Source organism: Chionomys nivalis, chromosome 6, assembly GCF_950005125.1.
Source record: "Chionomys nivalis chromosome 6, mChiNiv1.1, whole genome shotgun sequence".
Lineage (NCBI taxonomy): Eukaryota > Metazoa > Chordata > Mammalia > Rodentia > Cricetidae > Chionomys > Chionomys nivalis.
The window spans coordinates 1,948,879-1,971,564 of record NC_080091.1 but is presented as its reverse complement, the minus strand read 5'-3'; the positions used below and the strand labels follow the sequence as shown (position 1 = coordinate 1,971,564).

The 22,686-nt window shown below is 44.5% G+C and overlaps 1 protein-coding gene across 1 annotated transcript; it reads right to left on the bottom strand.

Moving 5' to 3' along the window:
- Positions 1 to 8,043: 8,043 nt before the first annotated feature.
- Positions 8,044 to 8,566, bottom strand: LOC130876156 (sorting nexin-3-like). The gene is made up of 2 exons (XM_057772609.1): positions 8,311 to 8,566; positions 8,044 to 8,185 (listed from the first exon to the last, which is right to left on the bottom strand). Exons 1-2 carry the CDS (start codon positions 8,564 to 8,566, stop codon positions 8,154 to 8,156), a joined length of 288 nt encoding a protein of 95 aa, XP_057628592.1. The 3' UTR covers positions 8,044 to 8,153.
- Between the last annotated feature and the right edge of the window lie 14,120 nt (positions 8,567 to 22,686).

Below are 22,686 nucleotides of genomic sequence, written 5' to 3'. Positions count from 1 at the left end.
TAAGGGGCATCTAGGTTGTTTCCAGGTTCTGGTTATTAAAAATAATTTTGCTATAAACATAGTTGAACAAATGCTTTTGTAATATGATTGGGTATCTCCTGGGTATCCCAAGAATGGATCCCGAGGTAGGTTGACTCCCAGTTTTCTGAGAAACAGCCACACTGATTTCCAAAGTAGTTGCATATTAGTAATGGATGAGTGTTCCCTTACTCCACATCCTCTCCAGCATAAACCGTCACTAATGTTTTTGACTTTAGCCATTCTGACAGTTGTAAGATGGTATCTCAGTGTTGTTTTGATTTGCTTTTCCCTGGTAGTTGAGTAAGTTGAACATGTCCTTAAGTATCTTTTGGCCATTTGAAATTTTCTGTTTAGTTCAGTACCCCATTGTTAAATTGGGTTATTTAGAATTTTAATGTCTACTTTCTTGAGTCTTTTTATGTATTTTGGAGATCAGGCCTTTGTCTGATGTGGGGTTGGTGGAGATCTCCCATTTAGTAGGTTGCCTTTTTGTCTTAATGACTGTGTCCTTTGCTTTACAGAAGCTTCTCAGTTTAAGGAGGTCCCATTTATTCACTGTTGCAGCTTCCTTGGTGTTATTGGGCCTTAAGGATGCCAGTTGTAGAAGAGGGGGTGCATCTTCAATGGCCTGAATCCTTGGGACTTATGCAGTCCTGTGGAGGCCAGCCTTTAAAGAGGGAGGTGACTGCCCTGTCATGACTTCCCAGGACCTGTAGGTCTGTCGTGGAAAGGAGGCATACCTTACCTGGCTTGTCCTGTCCTGGTGAGGCCAGCTGTGTAACAGAGGGCACGGCTTCCAGAGACCAGCTGTGGAAGAGGGGATGCAGCATTCACAACCTTACACCCAAGGGCATGGCTGGTCCAGGGAGAGGTATGCAGCTTACCCCACCTGGCTTCCCAGGGCCTGCCCTGTCTTGGGGATGTCAGCTGCAGAAGAGGAAGCACACCTTTCCCAGTTTTGTGGGCCCTGTGGAGGCTTGCTGTGGAAGAGAGGCCAGCTTCAACTGGCTTGCAGGCCCCAGGGGAACAGTAATGGAAAATGCGTTTCAGGGAAATCCTGGGAGAAGGGGAACAACTTACATGGTCTTGCACCCCAGAACATGGCTGGTCCAGAGGATGCTCACATGGTCTGGCTTCCTTCATTTAGGCTGGTATTTGGGAGGCCAGCCATGGTAGTATGGTTGTGGCTTAAATGGCCAGGGAACCTCACACAGCATTGCCAGGCCTGATGAGGCCAGACATTAAAGGGGGGGCACAGTTTCCATGGCCTGGTTCCCCAGGGCATATCCTATACTAGGGAATTCAGCCGTAGAAGAGGGGGCACAGATTCCGCAGGCTATCTCCTCAGGGTCCGTCCTGTCCCAGGAGAAAAGCCATGGAAGAGGTAGCACAGCTTCCCTCTCCTGGCAGGCCCTGGGGAGGCTAGCCATGGAAGGTGTGGCACAGGCCAACCATGGAAGAAGGTCCCAACATTGCAGTCCTGGCTCCACAGGGCTTGTGCAGCATGCCAGAAGCCAGCTATGGAAGAGAGGGCTCAAGTTGCCCCAGCCAAGCTCACAGGAAATTGCACAGCCCTGGGTAGACCAGCTGTGGAAAAGGAGGTTACATCTTACATTACCTGGAACCCGAGGTCTTGGACAGCCCTTGTGAGGCCAGTCATGGAACGGGGTGCAGCTTCCCTTGCCTGGATCCCCAGGGCCTGTTCCGTCTCAGGGAAGCAAGCTGCAGAAGATGGGGCACACCTTCCCTGAGGAGGCTAGCTGTGGAGAGGGTGCAGCTTCCATGAGCCTGCAGGCTGTGGGGAGGGTAGTATTGGAAGAGGGGGCTCAGGCCATTCGTGGAAGAGCAGATGCAGATTCCATGGCATTGCAGCCCAGGACATTCCAGCATAGGTGATGCCAGCCATGGAAAATTTGGGAACAGCTGACCAAGCTTGGCTCCCATGTTTGTGTGTCCCTGTGAAGGTCAGCTGTGGAAGAGGGAAGCACAGCTCCCCACTTGTTTCCAAAGGTTCTTTCCAGCCCTGCAGTGGCCATCTGTGAAAGAACTGGGTGGACTTTTCCCCACTTGGTTCCCCAGGGCCTGTTTGGCTTTGCAGAGGGCAGTCATGGAAGATGGGGGTCCAGCATCCACATTCAGGTTCTCCAGGGAATGCCTGGCCCAGCATTGGCCAGCTGTGGAAGAGGGGTACAGCTGCTCTGGCCTGATCCCACAGGACATGACTGCCACTGGGGAGGCAAGACATGGAAGAGTCGGGTGCATATTACATGGGTTGGCCCCCAGGTCGTGGTGGCCCTGATGACTCCAGTGGGTGAAGAGCAGGCTCAGCTTCCCCAGTCGGCAAGACGCTGAGGACGCTAGACGTGGAGGAGGAGGCACAACTTCCACAGGCTTGCAGGCCCTGGTTAGGACAGATGTGGACGTGGGAGGCACAGCTTTCCCCAGCATGGCTCCCTAGTCCATGGCTTGCCCTGGGGAACCCAGCAGAGGAAGAGAGGTCAGAACTTAACTGGCCTGGAATCACAGGGCACAGGTGGCCCCGGTGAGTACAGCCATTGAAAGAGGAGTCCACAGCTTCCCTGGCCTTGTTCCCCAGAGCCTGTCCTACCCCACAGAGGACAGCCATAGAAGAGTGGGGTGCAGCTTCCCTTGCTTGGCTCTCTAGTAACTGGCTTATCCCGGGAGGTCAGCCATCAAAGAGGGGGCGCAGCTTCTCGGGCTTGCCAGGAGGCTAGCTGTGGATGAAGAGGCACAGCTTCCCTAATTTTAAAGTTCCTGGTGATGCCAGTAATGGAAGAGGGGCACAGCTGCCATGGCCTAGCTTCTGGGGGCTTGTCCAACCCTGCGGAGGTGAGCTGAGCACTGGCCTAAATCCCCATAGTCTACGTGGCCCTGTGGAGCTCAGCTATGGAAGACAGGTCATAGATTTTCCAGAAGGACTCTCTAGGGAGTGTCTGGTCCCGAGGAAGCCATAAGGGTGTGGTTCAGCTTATATGGCATGGTATCCCAGGGTTTGGTCAAGCTGGGAAAGGCCAGCTGTGAAAGAGGTGGGCACAGTTTCCCCTGTCTCACTCTCCAGGACATGTCCTGTCTTAGGGAGGCACACCATGGAAGAGGCCATGCACCTTCCTCAGCTTGGTAGGCCCTGTGGAGGCAAGCATTGGAAGAAGGGGTGCAGTATCCATGTCCTGATCCCCAAAATTTATCTAGCCTTGTGAATACCTGTCATGGAAAGTGAAGTGAAGATTCCCCCATAGGGTTCCTCAGGGCCTCTCTGGAAAGGCAGAGGCTATCCTTGGAAGAGGCTGAGGCCTGATGCCCTGCAGAAGCTATCCATGGAAGAGCAGGGTGCAGCATCCCTGGTCTGGCTCCCCAGGACCTGTCTGGCCCTGCTGACCCCAGACATAGTAGAGGGGGGTGCAGGTGACCCAGCATGGCTCCTCCTTAGGCATTGCAGAGGTGATCTGTGGAAAAGGGGGACACAGTTTCCCCAGCCAGCCTTCCCATTACTGTCTGCTTTTGAGGAGGGCAGCTGTGGAAGAGGGTGTCACTTCTTCTCTGGCCTGCATCCCTACAGTCTGTTCAGTGCTACAGAGGCTATCCATGGTAGATCGGGCTGCAGCCTCCCTCGCCTGGCTCTCCAGGGCCTGTTCATCCTTTCAGAGGTGATCCATGGGTGAGGTGTTGGAGCTTCCCCCGACTGGCTCCAAGGTCTGTCTGGACCTGAAGATGCCAGCCATGGAAGATGGGGGTTAAGCTACCCTGCCGTTGCTCTCCAGGCCCTGTATGGCACTGAGGGGACCCATCGTGGAAGGGAAGAGGAGAGCACAGCATCCCTGTCGTGGCATCCCAGGGCCTCTCTTTTCCTGTGGAGGCCATCTGTAGAAAAGGTGAGCCCAACGTCCCCAGCCTGGTTCCTCAGAACCTGACTAATCCTGGGGAAGTCAGCCAAGGACAAGCAGGGCATAGTGTTCCATGCTTGTCTTCCCAGAGCTTGTCCAGGCCTGCTGAGGCCAGCCATGAAAGGGGCATGCACCTTTGGTAGCCTGGCACCACAGGCAGTGGCTGGCTCCTGGGAGGCCATCCATGGAAGAGTGGCTGGCTCAGCTTCCCAGGCCAAGCACCCCAGGGCCTGCTGTTCTGGAGAGATGGAAGAGGTGGTACAAATCCCCAGCCTGGCAGGCACTATGGAGGATAGACATGGACAGGTGGGTGCAGATTTACCAAGCTTGCATATGCTGGCGTGGCCAGTTGTGGAAGGGTTGACACAGGCCAGCCATGGAAAAGGGAGTACAGCTTTTACAGCCTGGCAGCCCAGGGCCTAACCTGTCCTGGGGAGGCCAGGACACAGCTTCCCCAGCATAGATCCCCAGGGCATCTACAGTCTTTTAGGGGACAGCTATGGAAGATGATGGCATAGATTTCCCCACCTGGTCCCCATATTCTGTGTGCCACTGCAGAAGCCAGCTGTGGAAGACGGTAGCACAGCATCTGCATCCCTAGGGCCAATCCTGCCCTGAGAGGACCAGCTGAGGAAGAGGGGAGTACAGTGTCCCTGGCCTGACTCCTGGTAAGAAGGGTTGCTACTTACATGGCCTGGCCCCAGGCAATGGCCGGCCCTAATGAGGACAATTGAGTAAGAGGGGGACACAACTTCCCTGGCACTGCTTCCCAGGGCCTGCGCTTTCCTGGAGAGGCCAGTCATGGAAGAGGTTGGCACAGATTCCCAGGGATGTCTCCCCAGGAGCTGTTCTGTCCTGGGAGGCAAGCCTTTGAAGAAATTTAACAGAGAAATAAGAGAACTAACCGATGTAATGAATCAAATGGACTTAACAGACATCTATAAAACATTCCACCCAAATAGGACAGAATATATCTTCTTCTCAGCATCTCATGGAACCTTCTCGAAAATTGTTCACATAATTGGTAACAAAGTAAACATCCACACATACAAAAAAATATTAGTAACCACCTGTGTCTTACCAGATCACCTTGGAAGGAAGTTAGAATTTAACAACAATTCTACCCCCAGAAAGCCTACAAACTCATGGAAACTGAACAGTAAACTACTGAACCATTGTTGGGTCAAGGAGAAATAAAGGAAAAAATTAAAGTCTTCCCTGAATTCAACAAAAATAAAGACACAACATACCCAAACCTAGGGGACACTATGAAAGCAGTGCTAAGAGGAAGGTTCATAGCACCAAGTGCCCACATAAAGAAAACGGAGAAAGCTCACATTAGAGACTTAACAGTACAGCTGAACACTCTAGAGAAAAAAGAAGCAGACTCACCTAGGAGGAGTAGAAGATTGGAAATAATCAAACCGAGGGCTGAAATCAACAAAACAGAAACACAGAAAACAATCCAAAGAATCAATGAAACAAAGAGCTGGTTCTTTGAGAAAACCAACAAGATTGACAAACCCCTATCCAAACTTATCAAAAGGCAGAGAGTGAACACTCAAATTAACAAGATCAGAAATAAAAAGGGGGACGTAACAACAGATACTGAGGAAATTCAGAGAATCATTAGGTCTTACTACAAAAGCCTGTATGCCACAATATTGAAAAATGTGAAAGAAATGGACATTTTTTTAGATAAGTACCATATACCAAAATTAAATCAAGACTAGGTGAATAATATAAATAAACCTATAAGTCACAAGGAAATAGAAGCTGTCATCAAAAACCTTCCAATCAAAAAAAAAAAAAGCCCAGGACCAGATGGTTTAAGGCAAAAAAACTACCAGAACTTCCAAGAAGAGCCGATACCTATACTCCTTAAGGTGTTTCACAAAATAGAAACAAAAGAGTCATTGCCAAATTCTTTTTATGAAGTTACAAAACTACACAAAGACTCAACTAAGAAAGAATTACAGACCAATCTCACTCATGAACATCGATGTAAAAATTCTCAATAAAATACTGGCAAACCGAACCAAGAACATATTTTAAAAAATGATCCATTATGAACCAGAGAGGCAGAGCTGTTTCAACATACAAAAATCCATCAATGTAATCCATCATATAAATAAACTGAAAGAAAAAATATGATCAGTTTATTTGATGCTGAAAAAGCATTTGACAAAATTTAACACTGCTTTATGATAAAGGTCTTGGAGAGATTAGGGATACAAGGATCATACTTAATATATACAGTAAGCCGACAGCCAACATCAAATTAAGTGGAGGGAAACTCAAAGCCATTCTACTAGATTCAGGAACAAAACAAGGCTGTCCACTGTCTCCATATCTCTTCAACATAGTGCTTGAAGTTCTAGCAATAGCAATAAGACAAATAAGGAGATCAAGGAGATTTGAATTGGAAAGGAAGAAGTCAAACTTTCATTATTTGCAGATGATATGATAGTGTACATAAGTGACCCCAATAACTCTGCCAAAGAACTCCTACAGCTGATAAATACCTTCAGTGATGAGGCAGGATACAAAATCAACTAAAAAAAAATCAGTAGCCCTTTTATACACAAAGGATAAAGAAGCAGAGAGGGAAATCAGAGAAACATCACCTTTCACAATAACCACAAATAGCATAAAGCATCTTGAGGTAACACTAACCAAGGAAGTGATAAATATATTTGACAAGAACTTTAAGACTTTGAAGTAAGAAATTAAAGAGGATACCAGAAAATGGAAGGATCTCCTATTCTCTTGGATTGGTAGGCTCAACATTGTAAAAATGGCAATTCTACCAAAGGCAATCTATAGATTCAATGCAATCCCTATCATAATCCCAACAAAATTCTTCAGTCATTGAGAGAAGAATAACCAACTTCATATGGAAAAACAAAAAACCCAGGATAGCCAAAACAATCCTATATAATAAAAGTACTTCTGGAGGCATTACCATTCCTGATTTCAAACTCTATTACAGAGCTACAGTAATTCAAACAGTTTGGTACTGGCATAAAAACAAAGATGTTGATCAATGGAATTGAATTGAAGACCTGGATACTAATCCACAAAACTATGAACACTTGATTTTCGAAAAACTAGCTAAAATTATACAATGGAAGAAAGAAAACATTTTTAACAAATGGTGCTGGCATAATTGGATGTCAACCTGTAGAAGAATGAAAATAGATCTATGTCTATCACCATGCATAAAACTCAAGTCCAAATTGATTAAAGACATCAATATAAATCTGTCTGCACTGAACGTGATAGAAGAGAAAGTGGGAAGTAGTCTGCAACACATGGGCACAGGAGACCACTTCCTACATATAACCCCAGTAGCACAGACAACAAGTGAATAAATGGGACCTCCTAAAACTGAGAAGCTTCTGTAAAGCAAAGGACACAGTCATTAAGACAAAAAGACAACCTACTGAATGGGAGAAGATCTTCACCAACCCCGCATCAGACAAAGGTCTGATCTCCAAAATATATAAAGAACTCAAGAAACTAGACATTAATTTTTTTTTTGCATTTCAACTTTTATTTGAAAACAACTTAAATTTTTAGACAAATGATTTTAGTATATAAATTTGATTTTGATTTTATACAGAATATAAATATTTCCCTCATTAATCTTCCATGCGTAGGGAATTACAGGCCAGAAGAAAGATGCACTCTGCACACAAAGTACACCTCATATGTGTGGCACTGGAGACAAACAGTGTCGTGCTCCTGCACATAAATTAGGACCAAGTGGTGACATCACACATTAAGGGGGAGGAGAAAGATTCTAGCCAATCAGATTCAAGAAGCGAACAGGACACAGAATCTGCAAATAAGACCAAGTCAGCAACTTTTGTCAGGACAGTGCAGGTCTATGGGGTTTGTGAGGCTACCATGTGTATATGGATGCAACACGGAGAGTTAGGTAGAGAGGCTCAACGAGGGAGTTTTCACTAAAGCAAATAAAAAACTTCTTGTCAACTGTCAAAACAAAACAAAATGAAAGGGAGCCTGTGAGTGTTAGAACACCCAGGGAGTGTTAGAACAGCGCCCGTGCAGCATGCTAAGTGAGTTACAGCTTCTTCATTAGTGTGGAGCAATCATTAATGGTCTTGTTTTGCCTCTTCTTTCCAAACTCAGGCATGTCTTATTTTAGATGGAGTATAGCTTTTATCTATTATTTCATCCTGTAAAAAAATGTTTAGACAATGTTCATTCTGGGCCAGAGAATGACCAGCGACCTTGTTTATAAACTGTTCCAGCCCTTGCTTCCTTTCCTCGATGAAATTGTCATCAAATATTCCATCATCTCCTCTAAAAGGAAGCTGCCACAAAAACGCTTTCCCAGGGAGTGGGGGAACTACAACCTTGCTCTCTCTTTCTAGTTCACTTGGAAGCCACTCAAAGTCACTGTATCTTCTTCTAACAGTAGATTCCTTCAGCTTGAAGATAGGAAGATTTGTCTTGACCCTGATCTCGTAGATGGTGAACCGGCCCCAGCCGACCCCCATGGTCTGCAGGTAGCTCACATCGATCTCGAGGAAGTTGCTGGGCGGCCCGTAGGCATCATTCAGGTTCTGTGGCTTGGTGATCTGCCGCCGGGTGTCCGCTACGGTCTCCACCATATTGCTGTGTGACATTAAAATTTTAAATAACCCAATTAATAAATAGGGTACTGAACTGAACAAAGAATTGTCAACAGAAAAAGTCCAAATGGCCAACAGATACTTAAGGACATGTTTAACTTCCTTAGCTATCAGGGAAATACAAATCAAAACAATCATCTTACATCTGTCAGAATGGCTAAAATCAAAAACACCAATGATAGCCTATGCTGTAGAGAATTGGAGTAAGGGGAACACTCATCCATTGCTGGTGGGAATGCAAACTTGTGCAACCACTTTGGAAATCAGTGTGGCGGTTTCTCAGGAAACTGGGAATCAACCTACCTCAGGATCCAGCAATTCTACTCTTGGGAATATACCCAAGAGATGCCCAATCATACTACAAAAGCATTTGTTCAACTATGTTCATAGCAGCACTTTTTGTAATAGCCAAAACCTGGAAACAACCTAGATACCCCTCAATGGAAGAATGGATACAGAAGGTGTGGGACATTTACACATTAGAGTTCTACTCAGCAGTAAAAAACAATGGCATCTTGAATTTTGCATGCAAATGGATGGAAGTAGAAAACAGTATCCTGAGTGAGATAACTCAGACCCAAAAAGAGGAATATGGTTTGTACTCACTCATTAGTGGACTCTCGCCATAAACAAAAACATTGATCCTAGAGAAGCTAAGTAATAAGGTGAATCCAAAGAAAAACATATATAGATCCACCTGCAAATAGGAAGTAGACAAGTTTGCCGGGTGAAAGTTGGGATCATTGGGGTGGACGGTTGGGTAGGGGGTAAAAGAGAGGAGGAGAGAGAAGGGAAAAGGGAAGGATAGGGGAGAGCTTGTTGGAGTGGGATGGTTGAGATGGAGTGAGGGCAGGTACGGGAGCAGGGAAGAAGATATCTTAATTAAGGGAGCAATTTTAGGGTTGGCGAGAGACTTGGCTCTGGAGGGGTTCCTCAGAGTCCATAGGTATGACCCCAGCTAGGATCCTGGGCCATGAAGGAGAGGGTGCCTGAACTGGCCTTGTCCTGTAGTCAGACTGATGACTACCTTGAATGTCACCATAGAACCTTTGTTCTGCAACAGATGGAGACAGAGACCCACTCCAGAGCACTGGACTGAGCTCCCAAGGTCCAGTTGAAGAGCAGAAGGAGGGAGAACATGAGCAAGGAAGTCAGGACCACGAGTGGTTGGTCTACCCACTGAGAAAGTGTGCCTGAGCTAATGGGAGCTCACTAAAGCCAGCTGAACTGGGACTGAATGAGCATGGGATCAAACTGGACTTCTGAATGTGGATGACAATGGGGGCTGACTGAGAAGCCAATGATAATAGCACTGGGATTCTATTCTACTGCATGTACTGGCTTTTTGGGATCCTAGTCTGTTTGTGTGCATACCTTCCTAGGCCTGGATGTAGTGGGGAGGGCCTTGGACTTCCCTCAGTGCAGGGTACGCTGCCTGGACTGGAGGGGGTGGTTAGTGGGGGAGCGAGAGAGAAGAAGGAGAAGGGGAAGAAGTGGAAATTTTGAATGGTTTTATTTATAAAGTAATAAAAATTAAAAAAATAGAAAATTGTATTATATTAGGACTTTGGGAGCTCAGTCCGGTGCTCCAGTGTGGGCCTCTGTCTCTATCTCCATCCATCGCTAGATGAAGGTTCTATGGTGATATGCAAGATATTCATCAGTATGGCTATAGGATAGGGTCATTTCAGGTTCCCTATCCTCAGCTGACCAAGGAAATAACTGGGGACATTGCCCTGGCACCTGGTAGCCACTCCAGGTTTAAGTCTCTTGCCAACCCTTAGGTGGTTCCCTTAACTAAGATATGTGCTTCCCTGCTTCCCTATCCAACCTTCCTGTATCTCCAATCATCCCGTTTCCCCAAGTTCCCCCATCCTCTCCTTCACACTTTTCTGTCCCCATCTCCCCTTACCCCCATCCAACCCCACCCCAAGATTCCAATTTTTTGCCCAGCAATCTTGTCTACTTCCCATATCCAGGAGGATAACTATATGTTTTTCCTTGGGCTCTTATTTAGCTTCTTTAGGATCACAAATTATAGACTCAGTGGCCCCTATCCATGGCTAGAAACCAATGAGTGATTACATCCCATGATCTTCTTTTTGGGTCTGGGTTACCTCACTCAGGATAGTATTTTCTATTTCCATCCATTTGCATGCAAAATTCAAGAAGTCATTGTTTTTTACCGCAGAGTAGTACTCTAATGTATATATATTCCACACTTTCTTCATCCATTCTTCCATTGAAGGACATCTAGGTTGCTTCCAGGTTCTGCCTATTACAAATAATGCTGTTATGAACATAGTTGAACAAATGCTTTTGTCATATGATAGGGCATCTCTTGGGTATATTCCCAAATGAGGAGAAGAAGGAGGGAGAACATGAGCAAGGAAGGCAGGACCACGAGGGGTGCACCCACCCACTGAGACAGTGGGTCTGATCTATTGGGAGCTCACCAAGGCCAGCTGGACTGTGACTGAAAAAGCATGGGATAAAACTGGACTCTCTGAACATGGCGGACAATGAGAGCTGATGAGAGGCCAATGACAATGGCATGGGGTTTTGTTTTTTTTTTTATTTTTTTATATTAATTAATTTATTTAATTATTAAAGATTTCTGCCTCTTCCCCGCCACCACCTCCCATGGGGACTGGTAGGATCGCGTTTCTTGAGCTTGGAATGAGCTCAGAGATTGGTTGGATTTCATGCTTTGGGTTTGGTTTTCATGCTTAGGGATTGGTTGGATTTCAATTTCTGAATGGGTTAGCGGCAGGGTGTGTTTCCTTGGCTCTGGTCTCAGGTCTAGGGTGTTCTTTCACCAGCCTCTTTTACCATACATCCCCCCATTTTTTGTTTATAATTAATCAACAAGGGCTTGGAATGGGCTTTCATTATCATTAGACTTCTTCCTGTTGAACGGGGCCATTTAGGTTCCTGGGCAATCGTTATTTTTTGTCAGGATGTAACTGGATAGTTCAGGTCTCTGTCTCCATTCCTATGGATTGGTAAACCTGTAATAGAAACTGGTTAAAAGTCTGGTTTATAAATCTTTTGGATCTGATGTTGAAGAAATTTAGACAAGAAGTTTATGAGGCAGAGTACAATCAGTGGGATTAAGAAATAGAAGAGAAGAGGGGTTAAGATGGGTAGCATCCAGTCCCATATCTGACTATCAGTGAGCCACTTGCCAGAGGTTTCAAGCTGTTTGTTTTTGAAGATCCATCTGGAGTTGTTGGATCTTGTGCTTCACTCTACCTAGTTGGTTAACATAGAAACAACATCCCTCCCTGAGGAAGAGACAAAGACCATCTCTCTCTACTGTGAGTTAATCTAATTCTCTCCTATTTTGTAGTACTATGCTGGCTAGAGAGTCTACTTAACCTAAAGGGTAAGGATACTTTGAGCCATGTTTATAAACCTGGGTGAATTGCAAGGAAAACTGATGGTAAATAGCTAGGAAGTAGCAAGTCCCACTGCTCAGTGGTGACCCCATCAGTTATTCCCAGGGTTGCTAGAACGGGTCTGACCTGAATTTGTTATACCACGCTGCTATGAACCTAGTGATGAGAACTGGCAAGGGCTCTTTACTGGGTACCACACCTAATTCAGGAAAAAGGAATACCAGGGCATACATCCCAGACCACTTAGCAGGTAGGTTCCAACAAACATGAATGTCACAGCAAATCGAGTCATTGTGAATGTTTGGACAGAGGGGCTGGGTGGTAGTACTATGGGTTATGGTATTATTGCAGTCTGTGGAATCCGGGGTCCACAGGTGTGTTCCTGAGGAGTTAAAGCAGTCTGTGGAACTGAATAGAGAGATATGAAAGAGATAAGGTGGTAGTGATATTTGGCTCCAGGCAGTAAGGTGAAGTAATCTAGTAAAATAATGGAGGCCACAACTGGTGGTTTTGTGTTTGACATTGGAGGGACACACAGCCAGCATTCTCCAAAGTGGTCACTGTCAATATTATTCAATAGCTGATATGCAAAGATTAAGGTCTCAAACAAGAGATGGTGTGGCAAGGAGGTGGGGATCAATATTGTCAAAGAGGGTGATATTAGAGATGCAAGAACTTTCGAGAAGCTATGAACCATTTCTACTGTGTCTATATGTAGGGTTTGAGAGAGTAGCACGTGCACCTATCACTCTTGTGACGACCAGCTTCAGCAGCCCAGAGATAGAAGGAAAGCCACAGAGTCAATGGATTAATCACTCAATTTGATTTTGTATCTGAGCGAGTAAAAGTTGATTATCTGGGTCTTGTTCAAAAGGGGAAATGAACACACAGACATAAACACACACACCATCATCTTTTTTATCTCTTATTTCTTTTCTTATATATATCCAGGTATATCCAGATGTTTCTCTTCTTTCACTCTTGATGTTTTCCTTCTAACCAATTTAATTTTTTTCCTTTACAGCTTATATATCCCAGCAATTTTTTTCAATCAGTTAAAAAATTATCATGTGGTTACAAGAAATGTCTAAGTGAATGATTATCCTGAATTCAAATAAAAAGCAACATGTTTTCCATATCCCTTACAGGGTTGAACCTTTTCTGTATTAAAGGTGAAAAACAAGTTGTCCCAAGTGACCACATACATTGGTACCCAAGCAAATTGTTATAGATTATCAGAGTCTAAGCAAGCTTTCTCAGCTAGTTCTTTTGTTGGCAGGATGCATTTTGTGCTTACAATGGCAGGATCGATTATTATTTTAGCATTCATCTCAAAAGCTAATCTTATAAAAAATGATCCTACAAGTTTTTTATCTATTTATTTATTTATTTATTTATTTATTTTTATTCTTTTTTTAATTAAAATTTCCAACTGCTCCCCGTTTCCCATTTCCCTCCCCCTCCTCCCACATATTGCCCCCTCCCCCCGTTCCCCTCCCCCTATCCCCACTCCTCTTCTCCTCCCCCCAGTCCATTCCCCCTCCCTCTCGATACTGAAGAGCAGTCCAAATTCCCTGCCCTACAGGGAGACCAAGGTCCTCCCACTTCTATCTATGTCCAGGAAGGTGAGCATCCAAGCAGGCTAAGCTCCCACAAAGCCAGTTCATGTATTAGGATCGAAATCTAGTGCCATTGTCCTTGGCTTCTCATCAGCCTTCATTATCCGCCATGTTCAGAGAGTCCAGTTTCAACCCATGCTTATTCAGTCCCAGTCCAGCTGGCCTTGGAGAGCTCCCAATAGATCAGTTCCACTGTCACAGTGGGTGGGTGCACGCCTCGTGGTCCTGATTTCCTTGCTCATGTTCTCCCTCCTTCTGCTCCTCATTTGGACCTTAAGATCTCAGACCGTTGCTCCAAATTGGGTCTCTGTCTCTCTCTCGATCCATCGCCAGATGAAAGTTCCCGTGCCATTCTCCTTGGCCTCTGGTCAGCTCTCATTGTCCGCCACATTCAGAGAGTCCGGTTTTATCCCATGTTTTTTTAGTAGCAGTCCAGCTGGCCTTGGTGAGCTCCCAATAGATCGGCCCCCCTGTCTCAGTGGTTGGGTGCACCCCTCATGGTCCTGACTTCCTTGTTCATGTTCTCTCTCCTTCTGCTCCTCATTATAACCTTGGGAGCTCAGTCCGGTGCTCCAGTGTGGGTCTCTGGCTCTATCTCCATCCATTGCTAGACGAAGGTTCTATGGCGATATGCAAGATATTCATCAGTATGATTATAGGATAGGTTCATTTCAGGTTCTATAAATTGCCCTTGGTAGAATTGCCATTTTTACTATGTTGATCCTCCCAATCCAGGAGCAAGGGAGATCCTTCCATTTTCTGGTATCCTCTTCAATTTCTTTCTTCAATGCCTTAAAGTTCTTGTCAAACAGATCTTTCACTTCCTTGGTTAGAGTTATCCCAAGATATTTTATGCTTTTTGTGGCTATCGTGAAAGGTGATGATTCTCTTATTTCCCTCTCTGCTTCCATATCCTTTGTGTATGAGAGGGCGACTGATTTTTTGGAGTTGATCTTGTATCCGGCCACATTACTAAAGGTATTTATCAGCTGTAGGAGTTCTTTGGTGGAGTTTTTGGGGTCGCTCATGTACACTATCATATCATCAGCAAATAATGCAAGTTTAACTTCTTCCTTTCCAATTTGAATCCCCTTTACCCCTTATGTTGTCTTATTGCTATTGCTAAAACTTCGAGAACTATATTGAAGAGGTATGGAGAGAGTGGACAGCCTTGGCTTGTTCCTGATTTTAGTGGGATGGCTTTAAGTTTCTCTCCATTTAATTTGATATTAGCTGTCGGCTTGCTGTATATAGCTTTAATTAAATTTAGGTATGACCCTTGTATCCCTAATCTCTCCAAGACTTTTATCATAAAGGGATGTTGAATTTTGTCAAATGCTTTTTCAGCATCTAATGAAACGACCATATGGTTGTTTTTTTCAGTTTATTTATATGATGGATTACATTGATAGATTTGCGTATGTTAAACCAGCCCTGCATCTCTGGTATGAAGCTTACTTGATCATAATGGATAATTTTTCTAATGTGTTCTTGGATTCGGTTTGGCAGAATTTTGTTGAGGATTTTTGCGTCGATGTTCATGAGTGAGATTGGCCTGTAATTCTCTTTCTTGGTTGGGTCTTTGTGTGGTTTTGGTATCAGAGTTACTGTAGCTTCATAAAAGGAATTTGGCAATGACTCTTCTGTTTCTATGTTGTGAAATACATTAAGAAGTATAGGTATTAGGTCTTCTTGGAAGTTCTGGTAGAATTCCGCATTGAAACCATCTGGTCCTGGACTTTTTTTTTGGAAGGGAGGTTTTTGATAACAGCTTCTAATTCTTCACGACTAACAGGTCTATTTAGGTTGTTCACCTGGTCCTGGTTTAACTTTGGTATATGGTATTTATCTAAAAAAGTGTCCATTTCTTTTACATTTTCCAGTTTTGTGGCATACAGGCTTTTGTAGTAAGATCTAATGATTCTCTGAATTTCCTCTGTGTCTGTGGTTATGACCCCCTTTTCATTTCTGATCTTATTAATTTGCAAATTCTCTCTCTGCCATTTGATTAGTTTGGATAGAGGTTTATCAATCTTGTTGGTTTTCTCCAGGAACCAGCTTTTTGATTCATTGATTCTTTCAATTGTTTTCTGTGTTTCTATTTCGTTGATTTCAGCCCTCAGTTTGATTATTTCCAGTCTTCTACCCCTTCTAGGTGAGTCTGGTTCTTTTTTTTTCTAGAGCTTTCAGGTGGGCTGTTAAGTCTCCAATGTGTGCTTTCTCTGTTTTCTTTAAGTGGGCAGTTAGTGCTATTAACTTTCCTCTCAGGACTGCTTTCATAGTGTCCCATAGGACTCACCCTACTGCTGTCTCTCCTGGTGCCGAGATCAGATCTCCGTGCAGGTTGGGTAGTTCGTAAACAAAGCGCCTACCTTGCTTGTTGCAGGCAGGCCAGTGAAACAAAGGAAGTCTCGCCTGCCTACTTGCCCTGAGGATTTGCCCCCAGCGCCAGACAGACTGAGCTGGATGGTGTTATGTGCCCAAAGAGGAAAGGGGGCAGAAGGGAGAAGGCTCATTTATTTTTTAAATTGAAAAAATTTCCGCCTACTCCCTCCCCCCCATTTCCCTCCCCCTCCTCCCACTCCTCTCCTCTACCCCACTCCTCTCCTCCTCTCCCCCTCCCCCCGCTCCTCTCCCCCTCCCCCAATCCATTCCCCCTCCCTCTCCAGTCTGAAGAGCAGTCCTGGTTCCCTGCCCTGTGGGAAGTCCAAGGTCCTCCCCCCTCCATCCAGGTGCAGTAAGGTGAGTATTCAAACAGGCTAGGCTTCCACAAAGCCCGTTCTTTCAGTAGGGTCAAAACCCAGTGCCACTGTCCTTGGCTTCTCATCAGCCCTCATTGTCCGCCATGTACAGAGAGTCCGGTTTTATCTCATGCTTTTTCAGTCCCAGTCCAGCTGGCCTTGGTTTGCTCCCAATAGATCAGAACCACTGTCACAGTGGGTGGGTTCACCCCTCGTGGTCCTGACTTCCTTGCTCATGTTATCCCTCCTTCTGCTTTTCATCTTGGCCTTGGGAGCTCAGTCCGGTGCTCCAATGTCCAAAGGACATTGAGCATATAATTTGTGATCCTAGAGAAGCTAAATAAGAAGGTGAACCTAAATCTATGAGGCAATTTGAAGCTCACTAAGAATGATTTTGCTGGTCACCGGCAGGCAGGCCTAGGCGGCGGAAGCACCGGTGCACAGACAGTTCCGGGCGGCGGAGGCACCGGCAGGCAGGCCCTGGTGGCGGAGGCACCGGCAGACACCCCTAGGCGGCGGAAGCACCGGCGCGCAGGCAGGCCCGGGCGGCGCAGGCATCGGCAGGCAGGCCTAGGCGGCGGAAGCACCGGCGCGCAGGCAGGCCCGGGCGGCGGAGGCACCGGCAGGCAGGCCCGGGCGGCGGAGGCACCGGCAGGCAGGCCTAGGCGGCGGAAGCATCGGCGCGCAGGCAGACCCGGGCGGCGGAGGCACCAGCACGCAGGCAAGTCCAGGCGGTGGAGGCACCGGCGTGCAGGCGGGCCCGGGTGGCGGAGGCACCGGCAGGCAGGCCCGGCAGGCAGGCCTAGGCGGCGGAAGCTCCGGCGCGCAGGCAGGCCCAGGTGGCAGAGGCACCGGCAGGCAGGCCTAGGCGGCGGAAGCACCGGCGCACAGACAGTTCCGGGCGTCGGAGGCACCGGCAGGCAGGCCCGGGCGGTGGAGGCACTGGATGCAGGATAGTGCGGGCAAGAAACAGTGAAGCCTGCACTGAGAGCAGATTGCCCCGCTACAATTAAATCAAACCCAATAGATAGCATCGGTAAGAGGAGATGGGCAGACGCCAAGGCAAGAATTCACCCAACAATCTGAAAAACAACATGAAAACACCAGAACCCAATGATCTTACAACACAAGGACTTGAACACCCTAACACAGGAGAAGAGGAAAAAACTGACTTTTTGAAAGCAATAGAGTCCCTTGAACAACATGTAAAAAACGCCCTCATAGAAATGGATGAGAAGTATAACAAAAAGTTTGAAGAAATGAGTAAATACGTAAATGATACCCTGGGAAGCCAAGAAAAAACGATCAAACAGGTCATGGAAACAGTCCAAGAATTGAAAACTGAAATGGAAGCAAGGAAGAAAACACAAAGTGAGGACCAGCTGGATATGGCAAATATAGGTCAATGAGCAGAGACTACAGAAACAAGCATAATCAATAGAATACAAGAGATAGAAGAAAGAATCTCAGATTCTGAAGACAACATAGAGAAAATAAACGGACTGATCAAAGAAAACACCAAAACCAACAAATTCTCATCACAAAACATTCAGGAAATATGGGACACAATAAAAAGGCCAAACCTAAGAATAATAGGGATAGAAGAAGGAGAAGAGGCACAGCTCAAAGGTCCAGAAAACATTTTTAACAAAATTACGGAAGAAACCTCCCCAACATAAAGAAAGATATTCCTTTGAATATTCAAGAAGCATACAGAACACCAAAAAGACTGGATCAAAAAAAAAAAAACGTCCCCTCGCCATATAATAATCAAAACACAAAATATACAGATTAAAGAAAGAATATTAAGAGCTGCAAAGGAAAAAGGCCAAGTAACTTATAAAGGTAAACCTATCAGACTTAAACCTGACTTCTCTATGGAAACCATGAAAGCCAGAAGGTCCTGGATAGAGGTACTACAGAAACTAAGAGACCATGGATGCAAACCCAAACTACTATACCCAGCCAAGATATCGTTCACTATCAATGGAGAAAACAAGACATTCCAGGATAAGAACAAATTTAAACAATACGTTGCCACAAATCCAGCCCTACAGAAAGCAATAGAAGGAAAATCACAACCCAAGGAATCCAACATTGCCAACACTGCCTACAATAACCCAGGCATCTAGCGACCCTTCAACAGCACAACTCAAAGAAGGGAGACACACAAACTCTTCTACCAAAAGCAATAAGAATAACCGGAGTTAACAACCACTGGTCATTAATATCACTTAATATTAATGGTCTCAATTCACCAATAAAAAGGCACAGGCTAAGAGATTGGATACGAAAACAGGATCCAACAGTCTGCTGTTTGCAAGAAACTCATCTCAACCACAAAGACAGGCATCTACTCAGAGTAAAGGGTTGGGGAAAGGTTTTTCAAGCAAATGGTGCTAAGAAAAAAGCAGGTGTGGCCATACTAATTTCTAACAAAACTGACTTCAAACTAAAATCAATCAGAAGAGATTGACAAGGACACTTTATACTCATAACAGGAACGATTCAGCAGGATGAAGTCTCAATCCTGAATATCTATGCCCCTAATATAAAAGCACCCACTTATGTAAAAGAAATACTGCTAAAACTCAAGGCAGACATCAAATCACACACACTAGTAGTAGGAGAATTCAACACACCTCTCTCACCAATGGACAGGTCAATCAGACAGAAAACTAATAGAGAATTAAGAGAATTGTTGGAGGTAATGAATCAAATGGACTTAACAGACATCTATAGAACACTCCACCCAAATAGGAAAGAATACACCTTCTTCTCTGCAGCTCATGGAACCTTCTCGAAAATTGACCACATACTTGGAAACAAAGGAAAACTCCACAGATACAAAAAAATATCAGTGTCCACCTGTGTCTTATCAGATCACCACGGATTAAAGTTAGAAGCCACCAACAAAGCTACCCCCCGAAAGCTGACAAACTCATGGAAACTGAACAGTCAACTACTGAACCACACCTGGGTCAAGGAAGAAATTAAGAAAGAAATTAAAGTCTTCCTTGAATTTAATGAAAACAAAGAGACAACATACTCAAACCTATGGGACACGATGAAAGCAGTGCTAAGAGGAAAGTTCATAGCACTAAGTGCCCACTTAAAGAAAACGGAGAAAGCATACATTGGGGACTTAACAGCACACCTGAAAGCTCTAGAAAAAAATAAGCAGACGCGCCCAGGAGGAGTAGAAGACTGGAAATAATCAAATTGAGGGCAGAAATCAACAAAATAGAAACACAGAAAACAGTCCAAAGAATCAATGAAACAAAAAGTTGGTTCTTGGAGAAAATCAACAAGATTGACAAACCCCTATCCAAACTAATTAAACGACAGAGAGAGAACACGCAAATAAATAAGATCAGAAATGAAAAGGGGGACATAACCACAGACACAGAGGAAATTCAGAGAATCATTAGATCTTACTACAAAAGCCTGTATGCCACAAAACTGGAAAATGCAAAAGAAATGGACACTTTTTAAGATAAGTACCATATACCAAACCAAAACCAAGACCAGGTGAACGATCTAAATACACCTGTTAGTCGTGAAGAATTAGAAACAGTTATCAAAAATCTCCCTTCCAAAAAAAGCCCAGGGCCAGATGGTTTCAATGCAGAATTCTACCAGAACTTCCAAGAAGAGCTAATACCTATACTTTTTAATGTATTTCACAATATAGAAACAGAAGAGTCATTGCCAAATTCCTTTTATGAAGCTACAGTTACCCTGATACCAAAACCACACAAAGACCCAACCAAGAAAGAGAATTACAGGCCTATCTCACTCATGAACATCGATGCAAAAATTCTCAATAAAATACTGGCAAACCGAATCCAAGAACACATTAGAAAAGTTATTCATTATGATCAAGTAGGCTTCATTCCAGAGATGCAGGGCTGGTTCAACATACGCAAATCTATCAATGTAATCAACCATATAAATAAACTGAAAGAAAAAAACCATATGATCATTTCATTAGATGCTGAAAAAGCATTCGACAAAATTCAACACTCCTTTATGATAAAGGTCTTGGAGAGATTAGGGATAAAAGGGTCATACCTAAATATAATAAAAGCTATTTACAGCAAGCCGACAGCTAACATTAAATTAAATGGAGAAAAACTCAGAGCCATCCCACTAAAATCAGGAACACGACAAGGATGTCCACTCTCTCCATACCTCTTCAATATAGTGCTTGAAGTTCTAGCAATAGCAATAAGACAACATAAGGGGGTCAAGGGGATCCATATTGGAAAGGAAGAAGTTAAGCTTTCATTATTTGCAGATGATATGATAGTATACATAAGCGACCCCAAAAACTCTACCAAAGAACTCCTACAGCTGATAAACACCTTTGGTAATGTGGCAGGATACAAAATCAACTCCAAAAAATCAGTTGCCTTCCTATACACTAAGGATAAGGAAGCAGAGAGGGAAATCAGAGAAGCATCACCTTTCACGATAGCCACAAATAGCATAAAATACCTTGGGGTAACTCTGACCAAGGAAGTGAAAGATCTATTTGGCAAGAACTTTAAGTCTTTGAAGAAAGAAATTGAAGAGGACACCAGAAAATGGAAGGACCTCCCTTGCTCTTGGATTGGGAGGATCAACATAGTAAAAATGGCAATTCTACCAAAAGAAATCTATAGATTCAACGCAATCCCCATCAAAATTCTTCACAGATCTGGAGAAGGCAATAATCAACTTTATATGGAAAAACAAAAAACCCAGGATAGCCAAAACAATCTTATACAATAAAGGATCGTCTGGAGGCATTACCATCCCTGACTTCAAACTCTATTACAGAGCTACAGTACTGAAAACAGCTTGGTACTGGCATAAAAACAGAGAAGTCGACCAATGGAACAGAATAGAAGACCCTGACTTTAGCCCACAAACCTATGAACACCTGATTTTCGATAAAGGAGCTAAAAGTATACAATGCAAAAAAGAGAGCATCTTCAACAAATTGTGCTGGCAAAACTGGAAGTCAATCTGTAGAAGAATGAAAATAGATCCATATCTATCACCATGCACAAAACTCAAGTCCAAATGGATTAAAGACCTCAATATCAGTCCAAACACACTGAACCTGATAGAAGAGAAAGTGGGAAGTACTCTACAACACATGGGCACAGGAGACCACTTCCTACGTATAACCCCAGCAGCACAAACACTAAGGACATCATTGAATAAATGGGACCTCCTGAGACTGAGAAGCTTCTGTAAAGCAAAGGACACTGTCACTAAGACAGAAAGGCAACCCACTGACTGGGAGAAGATCTTCACCAACCCCACAACTGACAAAGGTCTGATATCCAAAATATACAAAGAACTCAAGAAATTAGACCGTAAAAGGTTAATCAATCCAATTATAAAATGGGGCACTGAGCTGAACAGAGACTTTTCAACAGAAGAAGTTCAAATGGCCAAAAGACACTTAAGATCGTGCTCAACTTCCTTAGCAATCAGGGAAATGCAAATCAAGACAACATTAAGATACCATCTTACACCGGTCAGAATGGCTAAAATCAAAAACACCAATGATAGCCTCTGCTGGAGAAGTTGTGGAGAAAGGGGCACTCTCATCCATTGCTGGTGGGAATGCAAACTTGTGCAACCACTTTGGAAAGCAGTGTGGCGGTTTCTCAGGAAAGTCGGGTTCAACCTACCTCTCGACCCAGCAATAGCACTATTGGGAATATACCCAAGAGATGCCCTAACATACAACAAAAGTATATGCTCAACTATGTTCATAGCAGCATTGTTTGTAATAGCCAGAACCTGGAAACAACCTAGATGTCCTTCAATGGAAGAATGGATGAAGAAAGTATGGAATATATACATATTAGAGTACTACTCAGCAGTAAAAAACAATGACTTCTTGAATTTTGCATACAAATGGACGGAAATTGAAAACACTATCCTGAGTGAGGTAAGCCAGACCCAAAAAGAGGAACATGGGATGTACTCACTAATATTTGGTTTCTAACCATAAATAAAGGACATTGAGACTATAATTCGTGATTCTAGAGAAGCTAAATAAGAAGGTGAACCCAAAGAAAAACATATAAGCATCCCCCTGAATATTAACCTTCATCAGGCGATGAAAGAAGAGAGAGACAGAGACCAACATTGGAGCACTGGACTGAAGTCTCACGATCCAAAGGAGGAACAGAAGGAGAGTGAGCACGAGCAAGGAACTCAGGACTGCGAGGGGTGCACCCACACACTGAGGCAAAGGGGATGTTCTATTGGGAACTCACCAAGGCCAGCTGGCCGGGGACTGAAAAAGCATGGGACAAAACCGGTCTCGCTGA

Coding starts and splice junctions, on each gene's coding strand:
- LOC130876156 (XM_057772609.1), bottom strand. CDS start 8,566: ATGGTGGAGACCGTAGCGGACACCCGGCGGCAGATCACCAAGCCACAG. Junction 8,186..8,310: donor TGAACTAGAAAGAGAGAGCA/AGGTTGTAGTTC, acceptor CAGTTTATAAAC/AAGGTCGCTGGTCATTCTCT.